This window comes from Pangasianodon hypophthalmus, chromosome 12 (assembly GCF_027358585.1).
Source record: "Pangasianodon hypophthalmus isolate fPanHyp1 chromosome 12, fPanHyp1.pri, whole genome shotgun sequence".
Taxonomy (NCBI): Eukaryota; Metazoa; Chordata; class Actinopteri; order Siluriformes; family Pangasiidae; genus Pangasianodon; species Pangasianodon hypophthalmus.
The window spans coordinates 8,738,354-8,758,487 of record NC_069721.1 but is presented as its reverse complement, the minus strand read 5'-3'; the positions used below and the strand labels follow the sequence as shown (position 1 = coordinate 8,758,487).

The window sequence follows — 20,134 nt, the reverse complement described above, 5'->3', positions numbered from 1 at the left end:
TAAACAAATATTTGCTATATCACTGGACTACCTTTTGGGTTTGGTTTAAGGTTTCTGGCTGCTTTCTTCTGAGCTGAGGGCAGGTTGAGTAGGCAAACTTCTGCATAAGATTTGAAGATCTTCTCAAGGCTTGGGTTGTCTGCTATCATAGGTTTCCGGGCCAGTGTGACCCAACCCTGTGTCTTGGTAGGAAACACCTTCATACGAGACACCATCGCTGGCAGAAATGATACCAAGAAAGCAGTCATCCCAATTTGCTATAAGCTTAAGTGGACACAACATTAAACATCTAAAATGAAATTGAATAAATGTCATTAGCCTACTCTCACCTTTCAGTGTTTTGCAGTAGTGCTGGTTCAATTCGCTGTCTGGTTCTTGCTCTGCATGCGCATGCGGTTGCTTACATTTTTTGGCTTTTGTTAAAAAGAACCAAACCCAAAATATCAGCTGTATTGCAATCTGTAGAACCATATTCACTTTGAAACTGTTTTAATGTGATTACTACATAAAAACACCCACCCAGTCTGGCAAAAATGATGGAGATATCCTGAAGCACCTCTCCTGCGGGAAGTGGCGATGATTCACATACAACCTCCAAAAGGTCCACATACTGCTTCATGGACGGACTGGGCTCCACATTCAAAGACTATAAAAACAAGACACAAAAAGCTTTCACTCGAAATGTGAACAAACACAATGCAACAGTTTCAGTTCTTTCACACAGCAACTGCACAAATCTAAAACTGGAGGCTCACCGTAAACAGTTCATCCATTTGCTGCAATTTGCTGTAAAATGGAGCCAATACTTTAGGTTCCTGGACCCTGCTGTCTGGCTTGCGGATCAGCTCCTTATATCTGACAAACATGTCTGTTGGATCTCGCCAACACACGTCTTTGAGATGGTAGAAGCGTCCTGAAGACCACTCGTCCTTCCTGATGACATATACAAGAGAACTAGTAAAACATTAGCTTTTAGAGACTAGCTCACTCTTCTTTTATCCACTGTATCACTTCTAATATCATTGTGATTTTTCTCAGAAGAAAGAAAGTGTGCTTCTTGATAGTATAGTTCTTGATCTCTGACCTGTCATACTCTATGAAGACAGCAGGTGAGTGCTGGAAGAGCTCTTTAAGCTGTGCACGGGAGCACTCTGCTTGCAAGTAGCGGTACACGGAGTGGATGTGCTTCACGGTGGTGTTGAATTCGGCTCCTTCAGCCTCGCCGCCATCAGACTCCTTCGTACACCAGCGTTTCAGATAGCTGACCATCTCATCCACCAGAACAGTGTGTTTCATCCCTGTACACGTACCACAGTTACAACAGTCCTCATTAATCTTCCAAATGGAAAAAGACAAGCCTCAGGTCCATTTTCTTACGCAGAAGGCAGAAGGACGTGTAGACACCTGCTTACCTACAGCTCTGGAGAATTCGCTGGGATCCAGGTTTACGTAACATACGTGGGATCCCAAGAGACTGTGCACTTTGTCAGAAAAGAGATACACCCTGTTTGGAATCAAGTACTCCACAATGTGTTTCCCATCCTGTGTGGGCTTGTAGGCAGGCACCCATGCCAACTGGGTGAGGTGGTAGTAGAACGAGGACTTGGTGTCTCTTAGGGTGCGGCCCTGACTGTCCAGCACCTGAGCACTGAGGTACTGAGCATACTTCTCTCTGAAACACAGAAAACATGCATGCATATCATTTAAAGCTTTTCTTGATTTTGATTGGTTAGTGGTGTCAGCTCTTTGTAACAGCCAAGGTCAGGCTGGTCCGTATTGTTTTCAGACACAAAAAAGTCTTCAGGACAGAGGACTTGGTGCTTTGTGGTGTCTCAGTCACATTTAAAGCTGCATTTTTGTTTTGTCTTATTAACTTCAAGAGAGTGATGACTGGTATTCCATCAGGGGCGAATTCTCCCACCTTGTGCCCAGTGTTCACGGGTTGGACCATGACCCTGACCAGGATAAAGCAGTTACTCAAATTAAATAAATAAATGAACTTAGAGAGGAAAAGACATCGTTTATAGCTATTATAATGTAAGTGATAACAAGAACTAATTTGTTTCACAGAGGTTCCAAAACATTAAATGTAAGTATAAAAGCGTAAAAAAAGTATGACATTAAATTTTCTAATGAATAAAAAAAAAACAGTTCGAAAATTACTGTTATAACAGGAATAAAACAATTCAGGATGTACGGTTATGGTTAACTCACCACAACACCCCACTGGCGACTATTTTCCTGTTACCACATGCCCCGTTGTGTTTTATTACTTACGTAGCCATTTAAGGAAACTAGTATATGATGCCACACAGGATATGGGGCACAAAAGAGAACTTTTTCTTTCCAATACAGGATTAGATTTTTGATGAAGATTTATGGGGTATAAGAATACACTGCTCTGTTTCCTCCTGCTCAAACGGCTTGATGACTCATATGCTGCAGCACAAAGAGGAAAAGAGGTGATATACGCGCTGATACAATGAGACAGTGATTCCCAGACCCGTTGTTGTGCCTGGTCATTAGTCTTAATGACTAGCAGCATCGACAATTCTATAAAGGCAGTTATGAAGGGTTGGAGGAGTTCATAAAGCCTAAATGGGTTGAAACCATCGTAAAGGAATGGTCCAGCATTTTTCAACCTAATCTCCATCTACCACATTTGTAGCACATAAGCGATTACCACAGAGAAAGATTTCTAAACGAAGCATAGAGAATCTGTTTATTTGAAATGCTCTCATAATGGAAGCCTGCTGAAGTGAATCAGCACATGTGTATGTGAACCATGTATTCTTCTTTCAAAGGTATTTGTAAATTAAGCTTTAAATCGGTATACTGTATCCATTCACAGATAGGACTACTTTTTCTATACAATAGGTTTAATAAAAACACCATACTATTCATTTAAAATGATCCCCTGTTCTTACACCAGCAGTGTGTTGTGACATGTGCTGAATCTTTCTCTCCAAGGATCATCACTCTGAATATGAACTCCAGTTCCATCACAAATAGCCCTAGCCAGATTTGGCTTGTGAAACAATAAACCTAAAAACGAGGATACATTAAATGAATTGCATAAATCCAGTGAGCTTCACACCATGACCCAGACAAGGAGGTCTAGTGTTTGTATTTTAACTAAGCTTACGTGATCAGAAGGGATAATACAGTGACAATGACCCCATTAACATCCAGCCACCTGCATTTCAGCATTATTCTACACAGAATGTAGGCCATCAGATTTCAGGAATATGGTCTAGAGAGAGTCGGAAAGTGAAAAGATATGGGACTGAAATAACAGACTGACCGCAAGATGAACGGCTAGACGAAAGGCTCTGCTTCACAATCAGCTGCAGATTAGGAGGATTAGAGCAGCTGGCTGACAGACAGGTCTTTTACAGAGGAAGCGTGATGAGAATCTTATGTGAGGAACAGCATTGTGTAATCCTACACTGTGAAGATGTTTAGGAGATTGCATGTGTGTGTGTGTGTGTGTGTGTGTGTGTATGTCATACCCAGTGTCCCAGTTGTTCTCCAGCAGGTTGATCAGAGCTTGTCTTTGCTGCACTTTGATGTCAGTGGGAAGCTGATCTGCCGTTATCAGTGAGTGGAGCTCTTCACACTGCTGATCCTCTATGACATACAGTCTATCTGCAGTTTTGGGCCACAGCTCAGCCTCCGCTGCCCATGGGCTCGATGCCTTGACAAATAACAGAAGATGGAAGGAGGTAAAAATAAAGATATGTAGCGAAATTAATAGAGAATTGTGCAACAATTGTTTTAATAATACTTACAGAAATTTCTAAATTAAAAACACAGCAACACCAAAAAAACAAAAAAACAAAAAATAATACAAATATCATTTAAATTAAATAAAAAAAAGTTAAACATAATTAAACAGAAATTAAACATAACTCACAAGAACTTCATCTAGAAAAACAGAAAACACATTGGAAAATATAACTAAATGTAACAGCAAAATATAGAGATTGCAAAAAATATTAAAAATAATAATCCTGGTTGTTTTGGTGGTGTATTCTTACAATGTGACTTTTGTACTTGTTATCCAAGTAGTATAGCTTAAATTGTGCCTTATATATTTTTTTTTTGGTTTATAATTATCCATTATATCTGAAGGACATTTCAATGTTTTTTTTTTTTTTTTTTTGCTTTTATGATACAGCATCTTGAACCTAAATGTACTTTCATATTCACCCACTACTGCTTCAAAGTGACTCAAAAGTGGCAATGGAAAAAAATCTCTCTACTGATATATTAGCTTTCATGCTTAGGGCTCCAGATGCAGTTAAACAGAGCAGCATGGGACTGGAAAGAAAGTCTATAGGGGAATGACAGGAGAGAATTTAAGGCGTTAAAGAAGCCTTCATTCCAGTTACAGCACTGAATGGGTTTCTCACTGCAAGTAGCAATTTCACACTGACTTGCATGCAAAAGAGAATCGCACTTAAAGCTCTTTTCAAAGCAGCGCAGAAAATTGCAGAAATGTAGGTCAGATGCACGAGTGCTGCAAATCCAGCATGTCTCCAAATACTATAATTTCTGCTGGCATTTCACCTCTCCCAGTGTCATCCCCGCTAAACACACATTACTACAACAAATGAACACAACTGCTGGGATGCAGGAACACTAGGACAATCATTTGTTTAATGCATGCTGAGGGAGACTGCAGGTGGGAGTAATGAATGGATTATATCCGTGCTTATTGATAGGCACAGCCATGTTAGATCTCCAAAAGGTCTGCCTCTATGCTCTATGCGTAACTGACCACTGCTCTGCTATTACTTAGATCTGTGCTGTAGGCTGGCATAAAGCAGTTTACCTTCATGAATAAATGGTCTTAGATTTTCCCACATAAAATCATGCAAGGTATAGCAGGGACAATTTTAACAGTCTGGAAATGTAAACCCTTCCATTTTAAACAGAGAAAACTACACTTCACCTTCAAACTCTCCATTACTTTCCCTTTAATTCCTTTAATTCAATATATAAGTGTAATAATAAATGATTATTGTTTGTTATTTAAGAAAGGAAACATAATCACTGACATGGTGAAGCTTATCTATAAGGAGACGGGAGACTCTTAGGGACAGACTTTGTACTTTTGTACTTTGTAACATGACAAGCTGGATTTTTTCCATTAAATGTAAATATAAATGGATAAGAAGTGACAGCTAATTAGAAAAATGAAATCATGGGGTTCCTGAGTGGAGCAACAGAAAAATATTCACCCTTTTGTTCAGTTATTGCAAGAATTAATCCCAACATTGCCACAGCTATCTGTGGCCAGGAGCCAAGAGAGCAAAATTGGCCATGATCTCTGGGTGGGAGGAATGGCATACTCTATCGCCCCTGTCAATCACAGCAACACTAGCCATGTCTGTAAGCTCATGTATGCGCAAGAGGGCAGATTGTGCTTTCCTCTGAGGGTGTTACGCTGCCCTGTGAAGCCGCATTATCAGCAGTTGGAAAAGTTGCAGTTGGCTGGCTTCACGTGTCTCGTAGGAAGCATGCAATAGTTTACGCCCTCCCCTCTTGATAAGTGTTGCATGATAGGAAAGAGCTGGCTGGTGGATGGAAATTGGCCACCCACTTTGGGGAAAGGGGGGAGGGGGGGTGTTTTAAATTGCAGTATATGAGAGGAATAAAACACTTTGAGATTCACCATTGATTAATTTCCTATAGCAACACCACTCATTATGTTCTATTTTTTTCATAGGATATGGCTACATTTACAGAAATCTGAGGATTTGGCCACATAATGAATGAATGAACATAATGATATAATCATAGCTGCTCTGAAGTTCCTAATACACAAGGAGTTTGATCAAACTACCTACAACTATGTACACAATACAGATTTAAATCAATATGAGAGATTGATAGGATGAATTAAGTCATTATAAATGGCATAGGAGTAATAGCAGAGCTCTCAAGGATATGATTTGAAGTCAAAGTTAGAGTTTCAAGCCTTATTATAAAGGTGGAAGCTGCCGCCCGGTGACAGTCATGTGGCTACACCTTTGGAATGCTGGACTACTTCATTAGGCAGGCTCAGAACCTTCAGCAACATGCTGGGGCCTGGGATGCAGGGGATAACGCCCGGGCATGGGTCTCTGATCCCCATTTTCATATGGGTCTCTTACCAGCTCTGTGGCTCTGAGGGTGCATCGCTCCTTCCTGAAAATGAGAAGATCCCTCACTCCGAGGTCACTCAAGAAATCCCTCCATCCTGATAGATCTCCATCATGCAGGTAGCATGAATCCAGCAGCACCCAGTCCACACCTGAGAGGGAGAGGTAGAGAGGAAGATGGAATGGGAAAGAGGAAAAACAAAAAGGGGATGAGAAAGAAGAGTGACAGCAAGGTGTAGCCAGGTCCAGGGTTTTACACTATCATCCATCCAACATCCATGCTCTCCGATTTCTAATTAATTCTTTATAATTAATCGTTCTTGCAGTTCATGACCTCAGTATTATAACATTCTATAGGTTCTATCTGTCATAGTCTGGAACAGTTTCACTGTGAGAGTACATTCATAGAAAATAAACCTGACTGAAAAGCAGGTATGATTATAATCTTGCCTTAACTGACACAAAGGTGTCTCTCCTTGCTGAGTTATACTGTAAGATCTCATTCTTTTAGATTGAGAGAGATTGAGCCTAATAAGAAACAGCTAGATGAAACCGGCTGTTTTTGATCTTATTTTAATCTCACAGAACAATCTCTATCCGCGATCAGCTTGTGTTCAAAAACCCACTTTTTTTAAATTCCATCCATTCTCCTTACCGCTTATCCTACACAGGGTCGCAGGGGAGCCTGGAGCCTATCCCAGGGAACTCGGGGCACAAGGCAGGGGACACCCTGGACAGGGTGCCGACCCATCACAGGGCAAAACTGCACACCCATTCACACACTACGGACAATTTGAAAACACCAATCAGCCTACAATGTCTTTGAACTGGGGGAGGAAACCAGGGTACCTGGAGGAAACCCCGCGAGGCACAGGGAGAACATGCAAGCTCTGTGCACACAGGATGGGATTCAAACCCCCAAGCCTGGAGGTGTGAGGCAAACATGCTAACCATTAAGCCAATTTGATCATGTACATTTTCTTGTTGTGCTGTGAATATACTGTAGATTACAGTACCTAGCTGAAATTTCAAATTATTATTTTAGAATTTGGTCATCTTTCTCTTTTAAACATGCTTCTACCATGTTTATTTTTCGCAAGTGTGAAGGACCCACGGAGAAAAAAATGCTTCGTTCATACATGGGGATGGGTAAACCATGACTCACAGATGGTCAGGGATATAGTGCCAAACAGTTTCATCATGTATAGTGCCATATGTATGAGTAGGAGTATTTCTGTTTGGCATACAAACACAGGCTGACAGGCAGAGTGCGATATTTACCAGGCAGCTTGGTGGGCAGGTCGATGTTGCCGTACTCTTTGGAGAACTGCACTTTGCTGTGGCTGGGGCAGAGGAAACCCTTGTTTGTGAGTACAGGGATAGCTTCCCTCAGCACCCTGTAGTCTTGCTCCTGCGAATGCTCCTTGATAAACATCAGGTAGCTGATAGTGATGTCCATCGGCTTTTCCTGTGGCATAGGAAGTGCGCATAGTAATAATAATGTCAGCGTTAATACATCTTACTGCATGTCCTGCTTCATGTTCACATTTTCATATCTTCGTTCTTAGTAGCAGTGTTTGGAAGTAGAGATGATTAATAATTCTTTAAATTTTCATGTTCATTACAAAAGCCTATACCATAGCATTGTTGAATACTGGATTCTGATTGGTCAGAAGGTGGTGATTTTTTATTTTTTTTTTTTTGTAACAGTTGCAAGGCAAATTTATATTATTGAGCTTTTTTTAAATAGGTTTCTGTAGTAACACAGGGACTGGGACGCAGCGAATAACGCCCTGACATGGGCCTCTGATCCCTATTTTCATATGGGTCTCTTAGCAGCTCTGTATAAACAGATTAAAAACCTTTGCGTAATCACTGATATGGTAACATTTTTATTCAGCATTTTTGGAAGGAGTCTCCAGTGTCTGTGCTTTGTAACAGTCAGAGGTAAAACTGTTCCTTTAAGTTCTCAGTAACATGAAAGCGTCATTCTTTTGTCATATTATTTGAAATAAAAAAGAGAGACTGGTGAGAGAATGACTGTTTATAGCTGCTATTAATGTTAGTGAACTTCTCAGACATTCCACAATATTAAATATAATTATAAATGGATTAAAAATTTGATGTGTCTCTTCCTCTTCTCACCTCAGGGAGTTTTTCCTTGCCACCGTCGCCTTTGGCTTGTTCATTAAGGATAAACTTAAATTAAAATTTGATATCTGGATTTCTGTAAAGTTGCTTTGTGACAGAGTCTGTTGTTAAAAGCATTATACAAATAAAACTGAATTGTATTAATTTAAAGAAATGGCTATGGCATACAACAAATAAAACACTTTAATCTCTTAGAACCGCACACCCTGTTGTGGTTTATTCTTTACTTCCTAAAATCCCAGACATCCATCTCTTTCGCAACAAAAATAAATCAGACCAGCACATGCTGCTCTCAGCGTAACTGTGCAGGACGTGTTCTGACCTTCCAAGCAGCTTTCTTCAGTATGGGGTAGATGTGCTTCTGCAGCACCTCTTTGGGCTCCAGCTCATGAACCTGCAGCCTACAGAGCAGCTCGCGCACCTGAGAGTTACCCAACTTATCCAGACATGCCAGCAGCCGCGGCTCCACTATTTTCAGGTCCTTGTACAGAGCATCCAGGCCTGCGATAATGGAGATGAAACAGTGTTGCGTAAGGGGGTGTGGCTTTCACTGCACATGAGTGCCTCTGACCCACTTCCAGTGAAGCTGGCCTGATCTCCTTGAACACAAGCATTAATATTTAATTCTTCTGGTTTCTGCTTTTAGCCACAGCCTCACCTGCCACATAGGGTTATCTTTCCTCTTTATAATTCTCTCTGGCTTTTTCCACAGAAGACACCATCTTTTAGGACTTATTTGACAGCCAATACACATATACACAATATTATCTCACAGAGAAGTAGAATGGTATGAGCACCAGTATCATGCTTATGTTCACTATTCCAGTGCCCATGATGACTCATTTAATTAATTCAGGATCTATTTATTCACTGCATTTACATAAATTTGTTTAAAATTCTTATAAAGTAGCAGATCCATGCTAAAACATATAGTCTTACTTCTTGTGTTTATTTTTCATGTATTTTTATTTCCTTTTATTGGATTCATATTTTTTTATTTTGTTTTTGTTGAATTATTGGCTTGTATTATTTAGCTGCCTTCTGATGCTTTTCAAATATAAAAGGCACCACAAATAAAGTTGAGTTGAAATACAGCAGGTGCTTCAAATGATGCTGTTTACAAAAACAGCAGCGACGCCAGGAAGGAAACAAAGCAGCATGTAATTATTTTAATAGCTAATGACTGTGCATGTTGGAATATGATGGTGAGCTTATTTTGGTTCTACCTCTGTGAGTCTCCTCACTGAGAGGAAAGAAGACAGCCTCTGCGTTGAGAGCCACCATACGACCGTCTGCCAGAGGGATCATGGGAACATCTCGGAGGGCCTGCAGCAGGCTATCCACCTCGTTGTACTCAGATTCCAGAGCACGGAAATTACATGCCAGCAGCTTGGCCAGCTTTTTCAGACTGGCATCTGGAGAAGCAAAACAGAACTCAAAAAAGACCCTCTTTATGTGTGCATTTAAATTAAAAACATAACAGAGTTGGCTCTCAGCCTCTTTGATCTGTTATACCTGAGTGAATATCACCCTCCTGTACGAGACTCTTGGCCATTGCACAGATGACGGTGGTGATGTTAGAAGCCTTCAGTCGCTGGACACCCAGAGCAGTGAGCAGAGAAGATGACAGTGATGACTGCAGTGCAGGGTGAAGGTATGACAGGTTCAGGTGCTTACACAGCTCCTCTCCTCCGATCACGTCCTGGAACAGAGGGTCCTGGCACACAGCCACCTGCGAAGGCAGCTTGAACTCCACTCTGCCTTCTGCAACACCAGAGATTTTTTTAGCAAGCAATTCTTTTGCAATCCAGTCCAAAAGCAATAAAAAAAAAAGCAAACATCTATTTCATCTACAGTACTGTGCAAAAGTCTACCCTATTTTTTTTAGTACAAACTTTGTTATAGATTTGTATTTTATGAATTCTACATTATTGACTCAGTACAAAAACATTTTAGATTTATAAATAGTTAGTTAGTTTTCCAGCACAAAATTAAATGTTACAGAAAAATGTTTGTATGTCAGTAAAAAAAAGCAGCATATTACATAAGAGACACTTTTCAGACAAAAAAACATAATGAAGGCTGCTGGGTTTTGCTGCAAAAATAAGAAGCGAGTGTAAAAGTCAAAGTCTCCAGAAGAACTGTGGCTGCTTCTGCAAGACGCTCAGTAACACTTACAGCTCATTTCCTTATAAAACTGCACACACTGTACCTGAGACTACTATTTTTTTTTTAAAGCAACAGGCTGTCACACCAAATATTGACTTTGTTTCATTTATTACTGTTTACTGCTTTTTATAGTATTTTTTTTAAATGCAGAAACATTCAGGCAGTCGTGGCCTAATGGATAGAGAGTCGGACTTGCAACCCGAACGTGAACCTGAAGGTTGTGGGTTCGAGTCTCAGGTCCAGCAGGGATTGTAGGTGGGGGGAGTGAATGACCAGCGCTCTCTCCCACCCTCAATACCACGACTGAGGTGAGACCCTTGAGCAAGGCACCGAACCCCCAACTGCTCCCCGGGCGCAGCAGCAAAAAAAGGCTGCCCACTGCTCCGGGTGTGTGTTCACTACTGTGTGTGTGCACTTGGATGGGTTAAATGCAGAGCACAAATTCCTAGTATGGGTCACCATACTTGGCCACAAGTCACTTCACTTCACTTCATTTAATTTCACTATTTTTGAAGGCATCATTGCTCTACAGCATTTCTTTGCACGTGCCTATTTGCACGTACCGTATTTGCAGTCATGCAGGCCATTTTGAAATTAAATCTATCCAGTAGTGAATCAACTCTGAATTTCTGTGTGTTATTCACACCTATGACATTATATGACACATTCAGGTCATGTGACAGGCTTTGAGGTCTGGTGGTGTGAAACTGCCAGGATTTTCAAACCTACCCTCTGTTCTCAAATAAAAACATATACAGTACGTACATCCATAAACATGAAGACTCAGACAGCGCTAGAGTGAAAGCATGCATTGCAGACTCACTGCTGTCCATCTTGGCTGGAAGGCAGGGTTTCCCCTTCAGCAGCTGGATGATCTGTTTGGCCACAGGGTTGAAAAAGTCCAGGATTTCACTAGGCTGGGGGATATACTGCAAAAAGTGGCAGAGTCCCTGCAGCCCACTAAACTCGGGGTGACTCTGTAATGAAACAGTTGTGCATTAACCATATAAATCTAAGCAAAACATTCGCAAGCCATATGCAAAATTAACATGGGATGTGACATATATAAAGACAGGTGACATTAAAAAACAACAACAACATAAAGTGTATTAGTAAGGTGTTGGGCCACTATTAGCTACCAGAACAGCTTCAATACACCTTGGCAAAGTTTCTGGTACTGTACTCACGGGATGAGAACCATTCTTTCAAAATGATATTCCCTTAATTAGTGTTTTAAAGATGATGATGATGGAGAGTGCTGTCTAACATACGACTCTCCCATACGTATTCAAATGGACTGAAACATGGTGACTGTGAAGGCCATAGCGTATGATTTGTATTCCTTTTTTTAAATGTACCAAATTGTTCATTTGGTCACACCTAACATTTCTGCTATCTCTCTGATAGGTCTGTTTTGTTTTTTCAGCCTAATGATGGTCTCCTTCACTTGCACTGACACCTCGTTAGACCGCATATTGAGAGATCCCATGAACAGCTACAAAATGCAAATTCAACGCTTGAAATCAACTCTAGACGTTTTATCTCCTTAATTTGTCATGAAATAACAAAGAAAGAGGCCACCCCTGGCCATGAAACTGCTTATCAGTCAATTGTCCAATTACTTTTGAGCCTGTGAAAATGGAAAGACTCTGTGGGAAAAAAAAGGCTATAATTCCTAAACAGTTAATGCAATATTTTAAACCTCTCGAATTAAAGCTGAAAGTCTACACTGCAATCCCATATTGATTGCTTCATTTCAAATCCATTATGGTGGTGTACAGAGGCAAAATGATCACTGTCCAAATACTTATGGACCAGACTGTACATCCTCGTTAAACTACTCAGTGAGCCCTCATGCCATGTGGATGGTGACGTTGTCACTCCTATCAGGATAGAAATGTTTCAAAAGATGAAGGTGATCAGTCAGAAGAACATATTGATTTGCACTGACTCTTCACTCTAAGGGAACACATGGACGTAAACCATGCCATAAATAAATGCCCCCCCACAGACATAACAGAACCATCAGTTTTTCCTTTAATTTTTCACTTGTCTATATATATAGATTGTGTGTGTGTCTGTGTGTGTGTGTGTAAGCATATGGTATACATTACAGTCCATAACCTCATTCTATGCCACTCTGTGCTTACACTGAAAACATCCATGGCTTGCAGGAAGAGTTGGGGGATTTCAGACCGGAGCCACTGATTCCAGGAACTGTCTCTATCAACATCCTCTCTAGAGGAAGGAATGTCAAAATCTCCTGCAGGGACCCAGTAAAAGAGACACAGCTTTACATAGTTCCTCATATAACACAATAAGACACTATTGACTTTCTTCTCTTTGTTTTGTATATGAATGGCCATAACTCACATCCAATTAGAGATAAATAAACTGATAAAAACAATCAATACACCGTATGTAAACACATAGTTCTTCAAAGCTTACAATAAAACTGTATTTCACATGTGCCACATGACTTTTATATTTGTTTCAGGGACTCAAATTTTCAGGCTACCCTTGAGTTTGACAAAAACACACTGCTTAGTAGAGGAGAGAGTGCAAAATATCAATTTTTAAAAAAATTATTTTTTCCCATTTTGTCCATAATTTTGGTTTTGGCCAAGTCCCACCCATCTGCTAGCTCCCCCCCCAATCATATGGCAGCTACCAACCAGGAACAGTGAAGACTATCACATGCTTCCTCATCTTTTTGACCTGCTGCTCATGCTGGTTCACATGGCAGTGTAACACACCTGGAGGAAATGCTATCTGCCCTCTTCTGCATACCCAAGATTGGCAAGTGTCGCGCTGACTGACAGGGAAATGGCCAAGTTTGCTGTCTTGGACTCCTGGCCGCGGACAGCTGAGGCATCTTTGGGATTCAAACTCACGCTCTCTGGACTATAGGGTGAATGCTTATCTATTATTGGGAGCACAATGGCAACATTTCTCCAAATGTTGATCCAAAATACCAAGTAGCCTTATACCAACTTCATTGTTTCAACGCTACAGTGAACAGCAGTTGATAAAATCAGAGTGAAGGAATATGGGAGCGAAATCAGACCTTGGACAATGAAGCGGAAGCCGAAGCTTCGCAGGGGCAGAAAGGCGAAGACGGGCTGCTGCCGAGGCTGAACCTTCACTTCACCCTCAGAGCCATTAGTGAGCTGAAAGGCAAGTGCTAGCTCTGTAGATTCCACGTCCACCTTAATCTACACACACACACAGACAGACAAAGAAAGATTGTTCAACCTGCAATGAAACACAGATCAAAACAACATTGTGCAGTTTGGGAACAAAGTAATCAGTGAATTGTGCTCAAGATTCCACTGTTACAATGAAGGAGAAATTGTTCCTCCTCACCAACCAATTTCCTTGTGAAAATTAATATAGAAACAGAATTAATAAGAGAATCAGCTGAAACTAGATATCCAGAAACACATCACTAGGCTGTGAACATTCACAAAGGTCTCAAGACAAAGGAAATTAATTCAGTTCCCCTTGTTAATAAGACCAATTGCCATTTTAATGAGATGGAAATAACAAGTCCACCAGGTGCAAGCTGTGTAACACTTAGTCGACACACACAGCCCCAGACCACTACAACATTTTCAAAAATCTGAATAAAACTGTCAAGAAAACTTGGAAAATAGGCCAAGACTCTCAGAAGGAGTAAAGGAGTACAGGCAAGCTCCCATTATTAATAGAGGAAAAAGCAGCATTAGTAAGTGAGTCCTGTGTGTGTGTGTGTGTGTGTGTGTGTGTGTGTGTGTGTGTGCCTCACATTCTTAGGGTGGAGCATCTTCTTGACGACTAGCCAGCGCTCCACACCACCTGTGTGCTCCACTTCCAGGATGTTGTGACTCAGATCTCGTCTCGTCATGGACACCACCTTCTTCTCAGCCTGTCTCACAATCCAAACACACAACATGAGCCTTCCTCATGTAGATCTGCATTTTTCTGTGCAGCTGTGACAATGACAAAGCCTTGCTCACCTCACTGTAGATACTGATGGAGCGGAGACGGTGGAGGAAGAGCAGGAGAGATGGGTGCACATCATGGAAAAGGTTTTTGGTCTGGTAGCTCTCTGATCGAAGAGGCAGGAAGATCTTTGTGGTCCAGCTATATAGGAAATGCAAGGGATGGGATAGGATCAGTCTACAGTAATCTTCAAGTTAGATGTAAGACGCTTTCATTGTCACTTCATTTAAAACCAAATGTAAAGTGATGATGCATCAAATATAAAAACTCTAACACACAATACAAAATTAACTGACACATCTGCTTATATTTATTCTACAGCATGAACAGAGGCCACGCCTTCGTTACTGTGAATGACAGGCACAGAGGCCACGCCTCCTTCATTGGGACTGACAGGCTGGAACTCCACTAAAGACTATTTGAAAACATTATTATGTTAAATACTACATGTAGGTATTTAGCTATGTGCAGTGTGTAGCATACACTGAGCACAAAATAAGCATGAACACATAGTCAGAGTACACATTGCAATATCTTGTGTTTAAATAGAAAAAATCTTTTTTTAACCTTTTCTCAGCTATCTCCTTGGCAACAGAGGGCACAGGCCTCTCCTCCTCCACCCAGTGAGGCAGGATGTATCCCATGGGGCCACTGGCCTTGTCAAATTGGATATGGAATTCGTTGGAGTGGATCTCAGGACAGTCTGTGACTTTAAAAACTGATTTAAAGCCAATGCCTTTCTGGCCTGTATGAAAAAATATTTTTACAATGAAAAAGTAAACTGAAAAAGAAAGAAAATGATGTAAGGCATCTTAAAGACAATGTGAAATTGAAAACATGGCAATGGAAATCACATTTTTCTTCTGTTGCAAATTGTTGCACTGCGGTCAAGTGCAGAGTGCATTTTCCCATCAGTGTGGCTTCTTACTATAAACACCAGAAAATACAACACTCACTGTGCAGTCTAGGTCTGAAACTGACACTGTATACAAGCAAAATTTGCTGGTCACAACATAGACTACTGATACTATTATGTGTATAATACAGGGTGTCCCAAAAGGCTCCATACACAGGGCGCTATGTACATCAGCACCACGTCGGTTGTGCCTTTGTCAGTGGATGTTTGTGGATGTCCACTTCTCGGTTGGTCTGCAACACCTCCACTTATTTGTGGAACATGTTTTCTGTTAAAGTCCATCGCAACCTTGCGCCAGCTTTCCGATCCAGCATGAGAATGAATTCAATATGTTCTTCTTTTGTCAAAGGCATTCTTAAAGGCTATTTAGAAAAAATACATATAATATAATCTAAGAATGAAAAATTTTGGAAGACATTTGGAAGACATCAGGGACACCCTGTAGTACACATGCTTGGTTTCCCCACAAAACTCAATATCTGCCTGTATGGCAGAATTAAAGGTCCCATACTTGATTTTTCTTATTCTTACTAGTCCAAATATCCCAGAAAATATGTAGAACATGAAAAAAATTGTTTAAGCCATGGCCTCTGAACACGTGTATTATGTGGCTGAGAAAAAAACTGTTTGGCTGTGACGGCCTGCTTGATTGTGTTTAAATGGGCCCCATTTTTTAAGACCCAACCCCAACGCCCCTTGACTCCACCCCCATCTCACTCTGTTCGGGAAAAAACATGGTTGAAACCGGTAAGTGCCCAGCGCAGCCAGATACTTTTACAGTGAGCAAAAAAAAACAAACATGTAGTGGTTCGAAAAGACTTAATAACAAGAAATGTAGTAGAACTACAACAAACCCTTTAAGTGCTTTTCCATGAATTCTATAAGTAATTTATTCTTGGGGAAGAGGATGAAGTTTGGTGTGAATTACTGAGGTTGTCCACATGACACATGATTAATTAAGCATCTATTCTTTGAGCTAGCATGGAACTGGCATGTTGCTTACCTATGTAGCCACACGTATGTTTTCCCTTAGTGCTCTTTCCCACGTCACAGATAGCTCGCACGTTCTTCTCCTCAAAGCCACACTCGTTGTTCAGAATTGTGATGCAGTCTTTCTGCACTACGAAGGCCAAAGCAGGATCCTCCTTTCTGTCTAGTGGGTAGCTGTTATCGTCAGCATTCTGTGCACAGATAAAGTACAGTGATTTCACAGCACATAATTTACAATGCCTTAAACTACAATAAAAAAAAAAAAAAAAGATAAGAAGATACACAGTGTAATAACTGTCAGAATAAGACAAGCCCAATGACTTATTTCCACTGTTACCAAGATAATAAGAGAAAGTAAGAGAAAATGTTCTAGTATGTGCTCATCTCAACATGAAATACACTCTTGCACTTCCCAGCAGGAATGGTGATGTTCTAGTAGTCAAACCTGAATGAGCTCCAGAACGAAGTGTGTGTCTTTGCTGTAGAGTTCAGTGGAGAGGCGTTCAAGACTGCGGCCGAGCCTCGCCTGCTGCTTCTTCATAAGGTTCTGACCCGCTTCATTCAGCTCCACTCCCACACCAAACTCATTTGTCCTACACGGAACACAGGACAAACAGAATCAGAGGGAGATTTTAAGATTTTTTCAGCAGAAAGAAGGTGGAATATTATGATGTTTCCTTCTATTTATGTGAAATGTCTGCCGTGTGTAACAGCTTTGATGAGAAATATTGAAAACACAGACAGCAAGAGACAGGTTTTTTTTGTTAATGGAAACTAAAACAAAATTTCCAAAAAAAAAAAAAAAAAATGGAAACTGACCAAGTAAAATGCAGATTAATTAATTTCTGTTATTGCTTTTTATAAGGTTTATGGGAATGTTCTGTGGAAAATGGCTGGTGGGAAGAGTGTGTGTGGGCTGGGGAAATCTTAAATTACACAAATAAATTCCAGCCTAGTAGCTAATGAAAGCACACTGTACAGTACAAGCACAAAAATACACTGATATCTTTGCAAGGGAAGATATCTTGAATAAAGTTGTCTAATATTTCTCATTATGAGATTATTATATAATAAATATAAGACCAGTAAGCCTATTTCTAGACATATTTACTAATTTCAAGATTTAAATTGTCTATTTCTATTGGCTAATTGGCAGATAACACTTGAAATAATCAATTCATAATACGAAATAATCTGCCGATAGAATAAAACAATTTTAAGCTTGAAAAAAAAAATACCCAGAAAGAGGCTTAATAATTTATATTTGGTTTATTGTAATCTTATAATAGGAAATACTAGATAAAGAAAAAACTATATTCGAGATATTTGCACTTAAGATATCATTTATGTAGCTACAAGTTTTAATCTATCCATAAAACTAATATTACTAAATCACTAAATTAAAAATTAGCTATGTAAATTAAAAACTAATAAAAGCATTAAAGTTTGATTAGTTTTTAGGCTTATGTAAATTTAGGTTGAATAACAAGAGATAAGAGCATAATAATAAGAGCATTCATAATCCAAAATGTTTTGATGATTTTTTATTCTTCTATCACTGAATACCAGGCCAGTTTCCAAAGTAGTTCACTTTTGATTTAATAAAGATATTATATTAATTTCTATAAAGCATCTAAGGACAAAAATTACAACTGAACACGATGGGAAAGTAGCTGTCTCATGTTCTGCTGAAATCTTTTTTTTTTTTTTAATATTTTAGTCTTTACCAAAAACTTTATATCAGTTGTTAATTGCAATGCATACTTGCGAATAAATTTAAACCAGTTCTATTACTGCATTTGTAAAAAAAAAAATTAAAAAAAAAAAAAATATATATATATATATATATATATATATATACACACACACACAAGTATGTATATATACACACACACACACTGTATTTATAGCCTAAACAATAACTGAAGTTATGCAGAGAAACTGAACATAACATAAAAAATCTAATCCATTATAAGACTGGAAATGGGTGAACCTGATGTCTTCCACGATGGCCCTCTGCTGGCTGAGCTGCTCACTAACGGGGTCGTCCCCGTCTGACTGTCCTTCAGGAGAATCTTCTACACCTTCAGCCTCCTCATCCTCCTCTTTACTGTCAACACTGCTGTTAACCTCCTCGTTCTTCTCTGATGCCAGTTCAAAGAGATCTTCATCGTCTGCATCATCCTCAACATCATCCTCAGCACCGTTCCTGGCGCTGTCATTAATATCTGCATGTACAGAGAGCAAACGTTACAACACTACTCTCCTGAAGTGGATGAAAGATACTCTGAAGCACTTGGAGCAACGCTCACCCTGCTGAGAGACTTTGGAACTGGAGACAGAGCTGAGCACAGACTCTTCCAACAAATCCTCACCGTCAGCCAGACTCAACACAGAGGATACATCGCTCATAGAGTCAGCCAGCAGGTTCTGCAGGGAAGGGGATTAATAACCTCAAATCACCATCGTAATATACTATAGCTAGGATATAGCTAGTGATATTAAAATGTATACCACAGCGCTGGTGAATTCTGAAGGTATTGATGAATTTTTTATAACAGCACAGCTCTGATAGTAGTGCCGGCTGCCAGGCAGGTCACAAACTTCATGTTAATGTGCTCGTTTTAATATGTTAGCGTTCCTATAGCAAGTAATTCACAGAGACTTGTATGGCAGACACTCACACCATCTAAGCCTAATAATAAACAGGTTCTTTCAACATAGAAAAATGTATAATTATTGACAAGTCACTATGGTGAAGATTTCTGTAAAGCAAGAGCTTTTCATTAACATCTGTGGAGGGAGTCTCTAGTGTCAAGTCTTCAGGTCAAAACTAAAGCTCTTTCTTTACATTTTCCATTACGGAACACTCTTCAGGACAAACGACTTTCTCAGCAACCTGACAAAGTTAATTTTGTAGACTTTCTACAACATGAAATGTAATCCCAAATAGATAAAGCGTATAATAAATAAATATAAATAATTACATTTAATAAATACTACATTGTAAATATATTATATATATTTACAAATATATTACAAATACAAATATTGCACATTTTAATAAATAAAATGTGTAAACTGCTGCAGTATAAGCAGTGTGGTATTGATTATTTTCCTATAACAGCACAATGCATTATTTTGTATTCCTTACATACTTAAACACTAACCTCCATTATTTTGGGTAAAGTTATTTATATTTGTAGCATCGTAGAAATTTTAGTGTGAGATTGGTCAGGATGTTCCAGAATATTCCAGACACCAATACTGCAATAATAATTAAGGCAACATCATACTGCACCACCCAAGCAACTGGTTTAGGGTAATAATGAGTTTTCCTCTAACCTGTGAGGGCACCTCAGGTGTCGGGGGTAAGATGAGCTTGGTGTGGAAGTCCTTCACCCACTCAGTGATGCCCAGCAGGATGCCCAGCTGATGGAGCTTGTTGAGGTACCTTGTCTCTGACTTGGCTGCTTCCAGGAGGACAGCTTTAGACCTGGCCTGGCCAAGCACTCGAGAGAGAGGCTCCAGAAACACCTACAATCACATGATTATAATTACCAAATTTCAAGCTGAAACAGAGTACTGTGCAAATGTCTTAGGCACATGCAAAGAAATTCTGTAGAGCAAAGACGCCTTCAAAAATTTGCTTTAAAAAAAACAAAAACATAAGTCTCAGGTACAGTGTGTGCAGTTTTATAAGGAAATGAGCTGTAAGTGTTACTGAGCATCTTGCAGAAGCAGCCACAGTTCTTCTGGAGGCTTTGACTGTCGC

General features: G+C 39.9%; 1 protein-coding gene across 4 annotated transcripts in view; it reads right to left on the bottom strand.

The window, feature by feature from the left end:
• Positions 1-20,134, bottom strand: part of wu:fj29h11 (uncharacterized) — a 43,113-nt gene that overhangs the window by 5,347 nt on the left and 17,632 nt on the right. For all 4 annotated transcript variants that reach the window (XM_034309418.2, XM_034309419.2, XM_053238759.1 and 1 more), the window contains 23 exons: positions 19,705-19,896; positions 18,672-18,789; positions 18,353-18,587; positions 16,805-16,952; positions 16,373-16,550; positions 15,021-15,198; positions 14,468-14,594; positions 14,257-14,376; positions 13,537-13,684; positions 12,620-12,732; positions 11,293-11,446; positions 9,816-10,064; positions 9,527-9,715; positions 8,623-8,801; positions 7,431-7,617; positions 6,162-6,301; positions 3,513-3,697; positions 1,413-1,672; positions 1,085-1,298; positions 756-933; positions 520-646; positions 330-413; positions 32-217 (listed from right to left, as the gene is read on the bottom strand). In XM_034309418.2, coding sequence (XP_034165309.2) covers positions 32-217; positions 330-413; positions 520-646; positions 756-933; positions 1,085-1,298; positions 1,413-1,672; positions 3,513-3,697; positions 6,162-6,301; positions 7,431-7,617; positions 8,623-8,801; positions 9,527-9,715; positions 9,816-10,064; positions 11,293-11,446; positions 12,620-12,732; positions 13,537-13,684; positions 14,257-14,376; positions 14,468-14,594; positions 15,021-15,198; positions 16,373-16,550; positions 16,805-16,952; positions 18,353-18,587; positions 18,672-18,789; positions 19,705-19,896 — 3,889 coding nt within the window. The remainder of the gene's footprint in view (positions 1-31; positions 218-329; positions 414-519; positions 647-755; positions 934-1,084; positions 1,299-1,412; positions 1,673-3,512; positions 3,698-6,161; positions 6,302-7,430; positions 7,618-8,622; positions 8,802-9,526; positions 9,716-9,815; positions 10,065-11,292; positions 11,447-12,619; positions 12,733-13,536; positions 13,685-14,256; positions 14,377-14,467; positions 14,595-15,020; positions 15,199-16,372; positions 16,551-16,804; positions 16,953-18,352; positions 18,588-18,671; positions 18,790-19,704; positions 19,897-20,134) is intronic.